Consider the following 15,724-nt stretch of genomic DNA (forward strand, 5'->3'; position numbering starts at 1 on the left):
TTCCTTCTATGTTTTTCAATATTTATGCACCATGATTCAATATTTATGCAGTGAAGTCAGTAAAATCTCTTAAAAATGAGTTGCTGTGCTTTCGTGATTATAGAATAATTTACGCTTTCCTAGCTCAGTTTAGCAACAAAAGTTATTAAGAAACCTTGACAGTATAAGCTGTAAATGACCTTGTCATCGCTGACAATAGATGATAGATATGCTGAAAGTTAGACGATGAAATAACTAAAAACTAAATTAAAACCTCAAAACAAACCACAACTCTCGGCCTTTTCTCCACCAGAACGAGACCAAAAGCCAAAGTTAGCCGTTCACGCACAAACAATTATCTTCCTTAAACATCCGCTCCACGCCGGAAACTGTGAAGAAAATTTAAACTTTCGCCTAACCGCAGCCGATTACAATCAATTACAAATGCCCTACGCCCTGCTCGGCCTGCACGAATACGAAGCGCTCTGGGCTCGATCGAACTCTCGCACGCACGCAGCTCTGGCAGTGTTGTGGGGTTAGCCACTTAGCGGCTCAATTATTGGAACTTTCTGCCTTCCCGCCGCCAGGGTAGGTGTTATCCTTCGCATCCGCTTAGAGCGTTTTCCGATTCCTTACCGGTCTGATGTTAGAACGTAAACCGATAAAGAATCAATTACCGGACTACCAAAAGGGTTAGAGTGGTGCATGTGAGTTTGAACAGCTAGTAAAGGAAAGGAAGGTTTTTGGAGCTTACACTTTATCGCCATCCATGAATAGGCTAGTTCTCGTGAACTTCACCCCCACGGTTTGGCCCTGAGAAAGGACCAAAGTTTTAGTGCAGCAATTACAGTGACCTTCAACCGCGGCCACCGACTCCAACGCGTGCACGATGCAAACGATGGCTGGCATCCTGTTTTCTGTTTTATATTCCTTCATTTAATTCTTGGAACGGATTCCCTCATCAGCCGCCCATTATTGATATTTTAAGATCCACCGGCAGGCGCCGGTAAGCCTCGGTGTAATGCCGGTTCGTGCCGTAAATCAGTCGATCTTATTACCATTTTTATGATCGTCCGTCCATGACATCGACCGGTGAAGGTGTCGCTCGTACTTTTTCTCCGAATACCACCACGCCACCACCGATTAATCTGGCTTTTCTTTTGTGACTTAATTTTCCATCCGCCTCTGTACCTTCACCCTGCCCTGATGGGAGCTGATTTAAGATTCCACGAAGCTTTTCTTCCTTCGCAAGTGACCGTTGCGCAATAGCAGCGCAACCAGCGGATCGTCTGGCATGGTTAATAGCTTCTGGCCACAACGGTCGAGTTCAGGGTCGGCCGATGTGTTATGTAAAGGACGCGAAAAGAACAACAGAGCTGAATATGAAACCAGGTCTGATTGATGTTGGAATTGGCTGATGAGATTAGGAGCGACACTGTTCGCCGCAGCACAATGCTCTTAAGGGGGGCTCACGGGTTACTAATTCAATGTCAACGCCTTGGTACCTTCGTGTCGATTTCAGTTTCCCTTTGGCTAATGAAAAGTGTAAGGCAAACTGAGAAAGTAATCAATTTCCTATTTTTATGTTTTTGTTTTTGATTCCAATCGACGAATATACAATTACTACTGTTGTTCGATTTGCACAAACGACACCAAGAGTTCTAGAAAACCTTTATAATTCTGATTGAAATCGCGAAACACAACGCAAGCATGTGGTTCATCATTAAATGATTTGAATAGAAGGTCGCCTCAGTTCCCCACGTAAAGGCTTATGTAAACGTTAAGGTTTATGTGCACAGTATGGTTCACTGACAACACTCACGTGGTCGTGGAGGTGGTCGTGATCCGAAATCGAAAGAAACATGGCCCAAAACACACAGAAAGAACAACAAACCATCCCTCATGCATCGAATCGATTGCGCGCGAATCCGTGTCCCTGGCAACCGAACCGAACTACCATCACTACTACTGTTCAAACCAGACGCGCCTTCTCTCGACGGGAGAAATGCATTCCACAGCGCAAAATACAACCAGCAAACACCCATACAGCACTACAACAGCCTACTTTTATTTCGCCAGTGACGATCGAAGGTAGCCGTGGCTGGGTCTGAGGATATTTCGGCAGTGGCGGGGTCGGTTAGACAGTTTTGACAGTTCCACAGAATAGCGCAGGGTGAAGGAAGCAGAACGAAAAAAAAAAAGTTTGGCTTCCGATACTTCGAAATGTAGGTTAAAATCGGATATCCATAGGGATGACTGCCCCTGGTGTTTCCGGTTTGTTTTGTTGTTTTTTTTTTTTTTTTTTTTTGAGGCAACCAAATAAACCAGAATTCAATATTTCGCTTTTCGGAGCATAGCTAGCTGGTTACATTCACTCGACACTTGCTGATTGTGATTTAATAAAGGAACGTTTCTTAAATTGGATTGGCTATTTTGGTGGACTTTTTTCTAGGAAAAGCTCAATCCACTAGCTTGACACACACCGTGAACACTATCTTTAGCTACGAGTTTAGTTTATTTTTGTTGTCCTACATTTAATTTTAAATACTTGTAAGATTATGATTTTACTCTCATAAACTTATGGAATCATTAGTGGATCTAAGGAAAATTTGGTAGACATGCGACGTAACAAAAGGTAGTTTAACTTATATAAGTAAGAACCAGGTGACACGTTTATAGTTTGAAAAAAAAAACGTTCCATGAAGTCATGTTCTTTGTCCAATTATTCTAACAACTAAATGCTGCAAAGTATCCTATTAAGGACACAGCCACACTCATCCCGCTACTGATGACCGCACCGGGAATTGACTAATGACACTTCGTTATTTGCTGCTATTTTGCGCTCAAATAGTCCCAAGGTATGCGATCATCGATAATATGCTGACCAACGCCACTATCCCTTACGGGTTTTTGCACACCAGGAGAAATGGATCCACCGTAAAACGAGCTACGCGTGTGACGCGGTGTGGTGTGTATGTAGCACAGTTTTAATGATGAACTGCCCATCAATCAAATGAGCAGTAATCGCAGTTGATAGTGTTCGTGGCGCTTGGAATTAAGAACCGCCCTTTTCGAACCCACAAACGGAGATGGAACGTCCGCCAGGTTGTGAAAGTAGCAGAAAAAAAGCGAGACCACGCTAGGGAGATCGCTATCAGCGGTCCGTCAGTCCCAATACACCACATCCCAACCACCGCTGGTCACCACCACCTCTCGCACCCAGCCATCTCGCACACTGGCCACGGCCCAGTAATTAGCATTATGCTGATTTGTTGCTTTTACGATGTAAGGGAGTGAAAGGTGAGATAACTGCTACACTTGAATCCCCGGTACCTATACACGAGAGCACCCGGCCGGCCGGAAACGGTTTAAGGAAGCCGCACGATCGAGGACGCGCATAGTTACCCGAGTTTTGCTGATTGGAATGCTTAGATAACTGCCAGGGAGAGGAAAGTATGCTTAGTATGGCACCATATGCCGGTAGCAGGTAGAGATAGCGTTGGCTCAACTTTGTGAAATATACACCGCACCACTGTGACATCTCGGGCACCGCGCGATAAGCGATCGCGATCGAGCACAGAATGGAGGCGCCTAGCACTCGAGCTGAAAGGACGAACTCACCATGATGAATGGAGGGCTAATTGTTGAAATTTTCAAATTCCGCTAGCACCGTTAAGAATGGCGTCACTTTCACAAGCAGTAAAACTTGAAAGCATTCCGTTGGAGTAGTCTACAAGCCTGGTAGCTATTCCATAAATCTGTCACCCTCGCAGGTGCCACACCACGTTTGCATATTTTTAAAATATTCCAGCCCAAAAACGGAGGTCCAAAGCATACGAATTGCATTTTTCTCCCTTCGTTCGGTCCGTCCGTTCCGATGACGTGCGCTTTGTCGTTGAGGTGAAAACACTCGTCGCCGAAGTCTGAACGCGGTTACGGTTTCCTCTTTTCCGGTACACCTGACCCGTGAGACCGGGAGCGATGCAAATGGCGCAAAAGCGGCTTCCCTACGTCCCAGAAGCCGTGTACACCCATATGCCTCGGGATTGTTTATTTCCACGTCGATCGCCAACAATAAACATACTCCTGCACCTCTAACGCGGGCGGGTCACAAACGCCTTCAAAGCTTGTTCCAGCTAGTCGGTAGTGAATGGCGAAGTCAATGGCCATAAAATGAAAATTTGACTCCAACACAGGGCCAGCAACACACGCATACACACACACACACATACACACGCTGGTTGGCAGTCATACAGCCAAGGGGATTTATGATTTTTCCTTCCACGCGCCATGTTTACGGTTAGTTGTCGTCGTCGTCGTCGTCGTCGTCGTCGTCGTCGTGACGTGAAGCCGAGGCTCGAGACGCGTTGGTCAAGAAACGGTAAAAGGCAAGCTGACCGTTGCACGCTGTTCTATCCACCCCGGAGCTGAAGCGCTCGCCTTGAGTCAACGTCCAAACAGAACCTCGAATTCCACTGGACGTTCTTACGTTTCTCCTTGGCAATGGTAAGACCCGAGTTGCGGGTCATTCGACGGTCCGCGTTGAACCACACCTAAGCGTCGTCGAGGGTTCCTTGAACCCTCGGTTCAAATGGTATGGAATTCATTGCATTTGAATTCTTAACGGCTCATATCTAAAGTCGATCTCAAAGACGCAGATAGCAACCCAACACGGTGGCCGCACCCTTCGTTACTTACTGTCCGGTATGTAGATGTTGAGGAAGAGACAATCCTCGTCGTACTGCCGCTCGGTGCCCGCATCGTCGTTCATCTGGATCAGCTCCATAAACAGCTGGTTGTGGCGCCGGTGCGTATCCCGTGGCATATGCCAACAGTGCGGTGCCGGACTCGTGGCATTCTTTACACCCTCCCAGCTCGGCAGATTGTCGACGACGGGTGGTGTGAAGCGTTTCTCAGCGACCGGTGCTTGTGCGTACGGCAGGCCGAGATACGCGACGACTCGCTGCGTCCGGAACATCTTCATGTACATGCCCATCACCGTGCCCTGGTCGGGTATTGTCACCGTCGGTGGGTCACGACCTGCGGCACCTTGGCACCGAAGCATCACCAGCATCACCAGTGCAACCAGCAGCGAAGCCATGCTACGGTTGCTATCCTGAATCCTCATTCTCTCCATCATCATCATCATCATCATCGTCATCATGTGCATCATCATGAGACCAGATGCTTTTGTTTTCACTTTCACGTGTCGTCAACCCCTAAATTCTAGTTGCTAGTTGTCGCGGTCGCACACATGAAGCAGTTTCAAAGAACTAGAACACCACCACTACACACCTGCCACGGTGCCAAGTTGAGGAATGTGGAGCAGCATGAATCGCAGGGAATCAATTGCCCTGCGCCCCCTCCCCACACCGCGATTGGTAACCAGCCAGTAAACAGGCAGCCTGCTACCGCGCCTGAGCCTGACACAAACACCAAACAACGATGTGCCGCGTGTGCGGCGTGGCACACTTGATCGCCCCCAAAAGCGTAGGAACACAATTCGCACAATTCTCGGCTCACGATGCACGGCTGCGATCCGGAATAAATCACGGAAAACGCTATTTTAATCACGTCGCACGCACACAAACATTCCCGGGGGGTTTGTAACGGCCACACCGCGTTGGCTGGCAGGATGGAAGAAGTCCGAAATGGACGAGGACTTCCGGCCAGAGGTCCTTTCTCGTCGGTGGCCCACGATTGAATGGGTGCACCCCGCGGTGGGTCGTGCTCGAACCGGTCGAAGAGAGAGAGAGACAGAGAGAACGAGGTTCGTTCCTTCTAACTTCGACTTCTCAGCACGCGATCCTGGAACTCGGGGGGACCTAATGTTGGGTGTGTGTGGTGCAAAAAAATTCCCCCCACCCCAAAAAAAAACACCCCTGAAACTGAAGACCCCCCGCTCCGAATTGTACACAATCTCAGTTCCAGCCACGTTCTAGGAGTCCCTTCACATTGGTTGTGTAGGTAAACTGTTTGTATGTTTGGGCACTGCGAAGATGGATTGGTGAATGGGGGTGCATTTCGAGGGAGAATTGAACGTTTCCTTCACATGGGATTGGGGGTTCGGAATCGGCAATAAATCCATTTTCAACTTCATTTTAACGATCAAAGTTCTTCTTCACAGATAATTTGTATTTTAAAGTTATAGTTTATACATCTAAAATGAAGTAAACAAGTAACCTGTTTTGAAGTTTAACACCTTAACCGAGCAAAATTAAACAAAAGACTTCAATTCCAACAAGCGATTGTTTGCACTCCAAGTAAACTCCATCCAAACTATTGCAACGTACTGTACCAGGTTCACGTGGTTCACGAACGACTTCTCCTGGAAGGCAACCGAACCGAAAAGTGTAGTATTAGTACCTTTCATTCCAAGGGGTTCCTTTTGCTTACTTTTGTTGCCTTCTCTGCCGCACCCACGAACCACATTCGAAGCTAAACAGACTCCAAACGGGTCCTAACGTTGTTTGTTTGAGTGTAGTCGTGCTATGCGACATGCAAATCAAAGGTTTCGGGTGGGGGGAGCGGTGCTGTAAAACAAAGAAAGTCACCGCGAAGGAACGCTACCCCTGCCTCTGCTGGCTTCGTATCGGATCCCGACCGAAAATGAGGCCACAAGGAGCGAAGGAATCACTCTGTAGTGCCTTTTCCCGGCGTCTAATGACCTGTACACGGAGCTCTCGCTCGCTCTCTGACTCGGCTCGGTTCAGAGGTGTAACTTAAGGCGCGCTTTGGCGTGTCTTAGGGTGTGTAGGTGTACCGGCATTTTGGAGTCCGTCTTTTTGACCGGAGAAACACCGCTCAGCCCCCATGTGTGGAAGGATAATGATTGAAAGTGACTCGCTGTCGCTTTGGGGCACACTTTGGGGAAAGGGTGCGACGCTTAATGTATTAAAAATGGCACGAATGCACGTGTCCCCCGGTGTTGGTTTACATTGGCACTCCCTGATCCGAGCTCTTTGTTCCCGTAACATTAAATCTCCCTCCATTTGCAAGCACCGCGATGTCAGCAACAGTATGCGCGAGCGGGGGGTTGATGAAGTTGCTAGAACCTGCCACCCAGAAGGGTCCACAGTTCTCGGAGACGCTCACGCTAACGACGCGAGACACTTCACCCCACCCGGTAGACCAACGGTCACTTTCCACACACTCCTGTGGATGTATGAGTGTGAGTGCGAGACCCGCGTGTGAGGTCATTGTTCTAATTGTGATGCCGTTGGTCAGTCAAACTGCCAAGCACCGGCACGGGTCGTAAGAATTGGGTATTTAAAAGCTGACCAGAGAGCAGAGAGAACGATACAAAAAGAGGTGGAACATCTTCGTTTGCACGATCCACACACCGCCGACCACTGGCGGAAGGGGGTAAGCAGTGACAACATGCAACACACCCGATCACATTCGTGATTCATGATGAAATGTTATACTTTTTGATGAATTCATTAATTTTGGGAGTACCGCACTCCCCAATGACATGCCAGAATGCCGGTACACCTGATATATCACGTCCGTTTGGGATGGTCAATTCGCTTGAAAGCCTTTGTGGAGGCCAGAGTACGGAGAGATAATGCAGGATCAGCACGAACCGGGTTTTTTTTTTTTTTGGCGTGTCCAGACCTTGAGAAACGAAGTCGTACTGTGGAATGGCATTCAATGTGCAACTTACTTGATGAAGGATTAGCGCAAAAAATGAGGTCATACGTGTAATTTGTTTGATATTTGTGTTTGATAGTAATTCCATTTTAATTAGTGTGTGTGTTTTTTTTAGGCAGGATAATTGAGGTAAACACACACTGGCCTAATTAGGGCATGTATTACAATGATGCTCCAGCAATTTCATTAAGCTAATTAATTAATCTTGTTTTTGCTTATCAGCAACCATAGTTTAGAATATCCCTTGTGCTTTTTGCTAATATCTGAAGTCACTATAGTTAAGTAGGTAGGACTGTTTGATTACGTCATTTGATGGTGTAATCACTGTACCCGAGTTTCGTATGATATGGAGTAGACGGAGAATATCAGGCGTCAAAGAGTAGAGGGATTATCTAGCAATGGTGATCTCATTACATTCCTTTAGTACTGGGTTTAAACAAAGGTACTGCCATCGTAGTATCCATTATTATAAGCGACGATGAACATGGATTTCAAAAGTTTGCAGAAAATGATGATCAAACATTCTAATAAGAGAGTAAGAGACGTTGAATTACAAATTGAAAAATCCTCGTTTTCTAGATCTAGCGAAACAATCGCATAGATGACTCGCAATCTCTCATGATATTATATGTGGTTCTCTGGATTGTTCTATTATTTTTTTATAAATTTATTTATAGAAATATCTTGCCATTCATTGGATTGCTATATCATAACGTAATTGATAAATTTCAATACCTCAGAACTTCGAACAGTTCTTCTCCCAGAATATTCAATAATGCTTCCATAAGCTAGCAGATTGTATTATCCCATAATAGAGCAACATTATAATATTTGTTATGTTAATTACTTGCAGAGTTTAATAGCAATGTTTATCCACCGAATCCATCGATTTCTTCTATATAGATCAAAATCAGATGACTCTGTTACTCCATACAGAAATGGTTATCGTTTGAAGCACCTCTACTACCAAGAATCGCTTTTAGCTTTGCATAAAATTCGAAGAAAAGCATTCTAACCGATTAAGGACCTTTTTAACGGTAGAAATTCAAAATATCTGCTCGGTAGTGCGCATGTTCTCGCCAAGTTTCGCCCTTTACTAGCCACTGACAGAAGAATCCTGCGGCGAACTGGATGAACACTCTCGCCTTAAGCAAAGGGGGAGGGGGAGAGGGATCCTGTGGTTCACTCGGGCCGTCAAATTGTCTTTAATCCTCTACGCTCCGCGTGTCAAAACTCTATTGTTCATTGTGTACTCTGTGTGTGAGGGGGGGAACGTGCCAAGGATAGGACGAATTTTCGCATCAGTCAGCAGCAGCATAGGCAGTGCGTGCGTGCGTGCATCAGAACTGTGCAGTCCAATCAGTTTGCTTCCTTTAAGTTAAGGGTGCAAAAAGGGGGCAAAACAATCACGATCGACTCACACGTTCTTTGGCGTACAGTTGAGCTGGAATTGACCTAGTGAACGTCTGGAATTGAAATCCTAGCCGTGTAGAACCCACTCCAGGCCTCCTTAGTAACGTAGCTGCAGCATCCAAGTGAACAAACCCACACCAAGTGAGGTGCTGCACACAAAGGCAGCTACTACTTGGATTGTTTTCCATTTCTGCGGGCTCTTTGATCACGACACCGAGGTATTGCTCTAACATCTGACCATCGAAAAAGTGTCCTTTGGCTTGGCTTGGCGAGCAACAAGCAAAGCCACGGATTGACGCACACACGAAGCCCACGAAGGTGCTGATATACGGTGCGTGACACATACGCACGTGAACGCGCATCGCTGGCAGACCGTGTACTTGCGTATGTGGGCAGTACTTCGCGATACGGCAGTCGGTTTGCTTGCCGAAATACACTCACTACAGAATGAGGCCAAAATGTCAATTATAATAGCGATTGTCTTTATGGGATTGCTGGAGCTGGGTAAGTGTGCGATGAAGAAAACCCCAATCCCATAAAATCTCGACACCGTTTGTGGTCCTGTTGCACAATCGGTCATCGGGAAGCCTCACTACGAACCGGACTAACGTAATTTTGGTTTCTCCCTTTCCCATCCCGTCCCACATGGAATTCCTCGATTCACGCCACGATGATGGACGCGGGAGTGCAGGACGATCGCAATACCTAACCAACACTGTACATAAGACATCAGCTGCGACGGAGAAGATTAATGATCTGTGGTGCTACTCGTGCAATGCTACCGACGATGGCGAATCGTGCATCGAGCTGTCCTCCGGTAACAATGCGACCTACGCCAAAAAGTGTAATCCCGACGAGTACATCTGCATGGTAAGTGCTCACCGTTTCGCCGCTCACCTCCTGTTAGAATGCTTCGACCTCGCTGCCTCCCATTTCTTCAGTTCTTTTTGCTCCAGCTGGATCCGCGTCCCGGAGAGTGACAATACAATCCGAGATGAAAAACATATGCGACAAGGCATCCTCTTCACTTTCTCTCTTTCTCTCTCTCTCACACACACACATCCACTTTCTCTTCATTCTGCTCCTCCCGCTCCTCATTTGGGTGGAAAATGTAGGACAATGTGCGCGGATGGCACCGCATAATGCTCGTGACATAGAAATGCGTGTCGGCCATGAAAATGGAGGGGGCTACTGGTGGAGGGGTGCACAGTAACACAAGGACAAATCAACAAAGCATCTTGGCATGTAGTTCGCGCCAGTAAACAAAGTGTCCAGTGGTGGGTCTGCTATTTTTGATGCTCCCGGAGGCGTGTAACCGGAGGCGGAAGTAAGCAGCAAACGATAGGAGGAGAGTGTGTCCTTATTTACTGTAGCAGCATGTGTGTGCGTGTGTGTGTGTATGTGTTTGCAGAACAATCCACCGGAACTGTCGTTTCAGGTTGCATCTGGTTGCCCTTTCGCTTCATTTATCGGACCTCACTCGGACCCCCCTTCCCAAATGATCCAGGATCGGAGCGTTATGATGATGAATCGATAAGCCCTTCTGGCGTGTTGTAATGTCCCCGCCAAACATTCAGCTGTGAGGAGACAGTTTTGGGGACCACACTGCCCTCTCCCCCTCCCCCCCCCCCCCCTTTTTGGCCTTGTTTTAGGTTTTGCGCGCTGTGACGTCAACAGTTAACACACACAGTCAGCTGTCAGCTTAATAAGGATAATGGAAGGTTATATGAGTGATGATGATGACCGCAGTTAATTAAGATTGAATCGATATTTCGTTGGCCAATCGCGTTGATTTTCCATTAGAGCCCAAATAGTGGGAAAATACTGAGAACTCGAGATACAATCTGATTTGCAATCGAATGAAGAACTATATATTATTCTGTTTTCCCCTCTCTCTTCCTTTCTCTCTCTCTCTCTCTCTCTCTCTCTCTCTCTCTCTCTCTCTCTCTCTCTCTCTCTCTCTCTCTCTCTCTCTCTCTCTCTCTCTCTCTCTCTGGTGCTTTTACAGGTCAAGCAGTTTTCCTACACGACCAGCACGGAAAACTCGACCTCCACACCGAAGCTGTGGTCACTGGAGCGGCGCTGCATCAACACGTGCGAGGCCGGTTGCATAATCATCGGCGAACGGACGAAGCTGTACGCGTGTACCAGCTGCTGCGAGAAGTCATACTGCAACACGGGCCGTGCCCGGTCGGCCAGCCTGATCGCAGACTTTCGGACACGCACGGCAGCCCTGTTTGCGTTGTCATTGCTCGTGATGTTTAGCGTAGGGAAACCGATTCTAGCACCAGGACCAGCGCTCTAGCTGTAAGCAAACCCCCCGGGGGGCCGGCAAACGTTCGAGTTCACAACCATGGTCCAAATAGCACCCCCTCAAAGTCGTCGTCGTATCAGATACCTCCTTGCACACTTCCTTCCCACACTTCCCGTTTTTTGGTCAAGAAGAGTTCAATTCTAAACAATGAAAGCCGAAACCGAAGACGGGAATCAGAACGTAACTCCTCCGCATGCACTGTCCTCAACGTAAATTTTAGGTAAATTGCAATCGATTCCATCAACACACAAGATGGTGGACGGGGCACGATCATCCGCAGTGATCCGTATACATTACACCACATTATCCGTGTTCCAGAAGCGCGTTTCTCCCAAACTTTCGCGATCACATTACGCGCGTCGCATCGTTACGATTTAGATAGAATTTGAAAAAAAAACAACAACAGCGAGGCCCAATTGTCCCCGGAAATTTGAAGTAGTGTTTAAGCCAAAAACCCACAAAATAAGATTCGAATGTCATTTAAAAACAAATTGGTAAAATTTCATTCTAGCATTCCCCCCAGCAGCAACACACCTTTCCCGATTAAAATTCCCTTCGTGTACGACCTTTCGGAGCAGGCAAACAGATCCCCGGCTCTAGCCGACAAAACCACTAGGACATAGGATTGAATTAGACGGTACAAAAAAGGGTCAGATATGTGAATTGATGGCGCCATGGTCATAGGCGTTGTTGGTTTTTTGGTCTTGCAAATGCGGCGTAAACCGTAGCACGATGAATATTACATATTCTAAAATTATCAAAGTTTTAATGCAACCACGAAATGTGCAGAGAGCGAAAACAGCAGAGCAGAGACAACTGCAAACCCTGTTCAGACACTAGGCCAAACACACACACACACATACACATCCTTTCCTTAACCGATCTAAGTAACCAAGGACCCATAGATACTCTTTGTCGCATCTGGGAAAACCGAACCGTCCCACGATCAACTTCTGCATCGGTGTGAAGTGGGACGGCGTACATGCCAAGTTGTGGGCGACATTTTAAATATGGAAATTGATTTACCAAGCAGCATCCGTAGCAGCATCCCCTCGTGAACCAAGAATCAAGAACCATCACAGCCGTGCTGATCGGCTCGTACTTGTATGTGCCACCACAGTCCATCTTGACGGACGAGCCAAATGAATAGAACTAGGACATAGTAAGCTAGAGTGTGAGCGTGGGAACCAAGGGGACACATAGAGAGCCAAATGTACAACGCCAGAAAGTGAAAATGAAAGTGAAAACTTGGATCTACTAGCCAGAGCAGCAGCAGCAGCAGCAGCAGCATGCTTGGCTGTTCCATAAAACCAGTGAGCCAGTCAGTGAGCAAGGAATTTTCCGTTCGTTTTCGGTACATTTTTTCGGATACTTATGTCTAATGTAAGCATATTTTTCCAATAACATACCATACATTTGACGCAATAAAATTTTAACGATACTAGTACTAAGAACGGACCAGACTTGTTAGTGTGTTTTGCGTTTGTAGCTTCTTATCGGAATTATTCCCCCCGTTTCCATAGACTATTAGACGCATTTTTTTTTTTATTCACATATCAAACATGAATGAAAGATTTGCATTTAATCTACAACTCTCGTAGCTATGCTATAATTTCTAAGGACATCTTTTTTTCTTCGTATTAATTGGTATCCCTCAACATCCTTTTGGCTCAACTTGCTTTGGTGTACAAACGACAATTTTCTTGCATCATCTCAGGACGTAATACCACACCATACATTGGTTAGATTTTATTTCAAATACAGCAAAAAAAATCACATAAAGAAACCCAAGCGTACTAAATTAATCCAACCCCTATAACTAGATAAATAGAACAATTTACAATTCAAACATCCACCCCCATGGAGCTTCCTCTCACCCTAATCGGGAGTGACCTTCAGCTCTAGATTCGGTGACAGCAAAATTAGACCAACGCCTGTGCATGACGGAATTATTAAAATCCCAATCATAAAAGCAAACTGCAATGTTATTACATCAACAGAGCACACACCGCGCAGGCCATCGCAGCGAAGGCCATCGCATACCGACTTACGCGACACACACGGCACTGGGAAAGGTGTGATTCGATCGCGCGAACAATGCCTGGATGAGTTATGCGTGACGACCATCGACGACGTATCGCACCGAGACGTGCAGCGACCAACAGTAACTACGGTTCAATTGAGGCCATCACGGTCGCCCCTCCTCCTCCTCCCCGCCGCTATCGGTGTGTACACAAACCACTAGACACTGCGGTTCACCCACTGTGACTGCGGGTTGGATTGAAATAATCGTTTGGGAATTCCCAATGGCAGAAGCAAACAGAATTTCTCACTACGGCCAGCGAGTTCAGCCGGAGCCGGAGGTAGAACTGCAACGCCACGGACTCGCTAAGCCTTGGGGGTATGGCCCCAATGCCGACAGCCGAATTCGGAATACAATCCCCTCCCGGCTAGCGAACGCCGGTGGGCGATGATTCATCACCACTTTTCGGTTTCGCTTTCGTCTTCCAAGAAAACCACAACCAGCCGGTGCTGGTTGTCCGACCGGCATTTATGAATGAAACCGTGTAGATCCGTGTTATGCAATAACGTGCGAGAGGGCAATCGATGTTGAGCGTTGGAAAAACCCCCAAGTCAACAACAACTCGCAAGCCTTCTCGATCGCAAACCCAAAAACTCTGCCAAACACGAACGCTCTCGCACGCTTGGCAGAGATTGAAGAATCGAGGGAAAACCCGGCCTGGCATGCTCTCCGTGGTGCAGTAACCGGGCCGAGTGGCTTGTAGTTGCGCTGCAACGACGCTGCTTGCGTCGGCGATGGTTGGCACGCTCAATTTGTGCCCTCGTTTCCTTCGGCTTTAGGTCCGGTTTAGTTTGTGATTGGCCACGGGCTGGTGGGTTTGGTTTTTTTTTCCTTTTTTTTCCATGAACGACGTCATTGGAGTAGCATAAAAATGTTCATTTTGCAATCCCTATGACGTCCGTAAGGCGGAGCCCACGAACACGGACCCGCTTGGACCTCCGCCTCGCCGTGTCACGGTCAGGCGGTAATGGAAAGATGGAGGGCTGGTGGTGAGCCACGCAGAGGATGAGGTGAACCGTAGGTGAACGAAACCCTTTCTTTTGCCCTCCCTTGAACGAACGTGGTGGTTGCGCTGTCTGGACGTCGTCGTCGTCGTCTCCGTTGTTGTTGCATAATCTGACGCCACACACAAATATCCTTCTCCTTGAGTGTCTCGCCTGCGGTCGCAATGCTTTTCGTGATCGTCCCTCATATTCTTGCAGCGTAGCGTAACCGCTCGACGGTTCGACACGGTGCCGGTTAAATTGCTTTACATTAGCCACAAGGGCTGAAGACCCTCTCGTCCCCGGGGGAGGCTCAAGCAAACAGGAGAGATCCGGGTGTCAAGGCCTGGGGAGGCTGGGTTTGATGAGCTTTTATGGTGGTGTGGAAGAACCATTTCTTTTTGGTCATTATGCTTTGTCCTTGGGTAAGCGTTGGAGCACAAAACCCAGGACGATCAAGAAGAGACGAACCCTCGAATGTTGAAGAAGCTATTAAAAGCACATCATTGGTCAAGAAGATTAAAAAGTTCCGTTAATTCTGGAGCAGGCTTATGGCGAAACAGTTAATTAATACAGACGTGAAAAGGCATTCCACTCAATTCGATCGCGAGCACGATGGAACGATAGCGAAAATCCCTCCGGCCGATATCCGAAACGAAATACGGATTTCTCGGAAATTACGGAACTTTTATCGACTGTTTGACATTTAACCGATTCACAGACTGCGAGTAGAGTAACAGTTCCTAGCTCCGTAGGTCAGTTCCAGCGTAAAACTGCCGAAAAAAAGGGGGCTCGGAAGCCTGCACCGGCGAGATCTCTACGAAATCAAAAGACTTCGATGCTGCGACGTTTTAAGCGACGAACCCTCGTCTCTAATTCGGCTCGGTAGCTTGACATCACCGCTCCACGGCCCAGTTTGCTCGTCGACCCTCCGGTCGCAATGCCGGTGATTCATCCGCTGCTCATGTAATCCTTGTGCCATACGTCGCCTCATGCGACGTCACCGCGGATTGAATGCATGATTTGGTTCGCCTTTGCGTGAAAGAAAAGAAAGAAGCAGAAGAGAAAGAAGCAAAGATGCAGAAAGAAAACACAGAACGCCCTCTCCAGCGGAGCGCGCAAGTTGACCGGAACCGGTCATCGTCTCGGCGACCTACACGGCACGTTACCGTTACAACCGATGTCAATAAACCGCTTCCTTCATCCGAAAAAGCAAAAAAACAAAAAGCCCACCCGTCGCGCCTACTTCGATCAATTCCTCTTCCAGTGGCCCATGCTCGCTCTTTCAGCTACCCAAAT

General features: G+C 47.4%; 2 protein-coding genes across 2 annotated transcripts in view; one reads left to right on the forward strand and one right to left on the reverse strand.

The window, feature by feature from the left end:
- Window positions 1–5,080, reverse strand: part of LOC125957399 (cholinesterase) — a 9,638-nt gene extending 4,558 nt beyond the window's left edge. Inside the window, exons 1-2 of the mRNA XM_049690073.1 lie at window positions 4,678–5,080; window positions 834–896 (exon numbers count right to left, since the gene is read on the reverse strand). Of these exons, the coding sequence (XP_049546030.1) occupies window positions 834–896; window positions 4,678–5,080 (466 nt within the window). The remainder of the gene's footprint in view (window positions 1–833; window positions 897–4,677) is intronic.
- Window positions 5,081–9,036: 3,956 nt separating this feature from the next.
- LOC125957430 (uncharacterized) lies at window positions 9,037–12,807 on the forward strand. Its single transcript, XM_049690118.1, has 3 exons — window positions 9,037–9,549; window positions 9,737–9,915; window positions 11,054–12,807. The coding sequence occupies exons 1-3, from the start codon at window positions 9,432–9,434 to the stop codon at window positions 11,348–11,350; spliced, it is 594 nt and encodes a 197-aa protein (XP_049546075.1). The 5' UTR covers window positions 9,037–9,431; the 3' UTR covers window positions 11,351–12,807.
- The last annotated feature ends 2,917 nt before the right edge of the window (window positions 12,808–15,724 follow it).

This window comes from Anopheles darlingi, chromosome 3 (assembly GCF_943734745.1).
Source record: "Anopheles darlingi chromosome 3, idAnoDarlMG_H_01, whole genome shotgun sequence".
NCBI lineage: Eukaryota > Metazoa > Arthropoda > Insecta > Diptera > Culicidae > Anopheles > Anopheles darlingi.

Coding starts and splice junctions, on each gene's coding strand:
- LOC125957430 (XM_049690118.1), top strand. CDS start 9,432: ATGTGGGCAGTACTTCGCGATACGGCAGTCGGTTTGCTTGCCGAAATA. Junction 9,550..9,736: donor TATGGGATTGCTGGAGCTGG/GTAAGTGTGCGA, acceptor GCGGGAGTGCAG/GACGATCGCAATACCTAACC. Junction 9,916..11,053: donor CCGACGAGTACATCTGCATG/GTAAGTGCTCAC, acceptor GTGCTTTTACAG/GTCAAGCAGTTTTCCTACAC.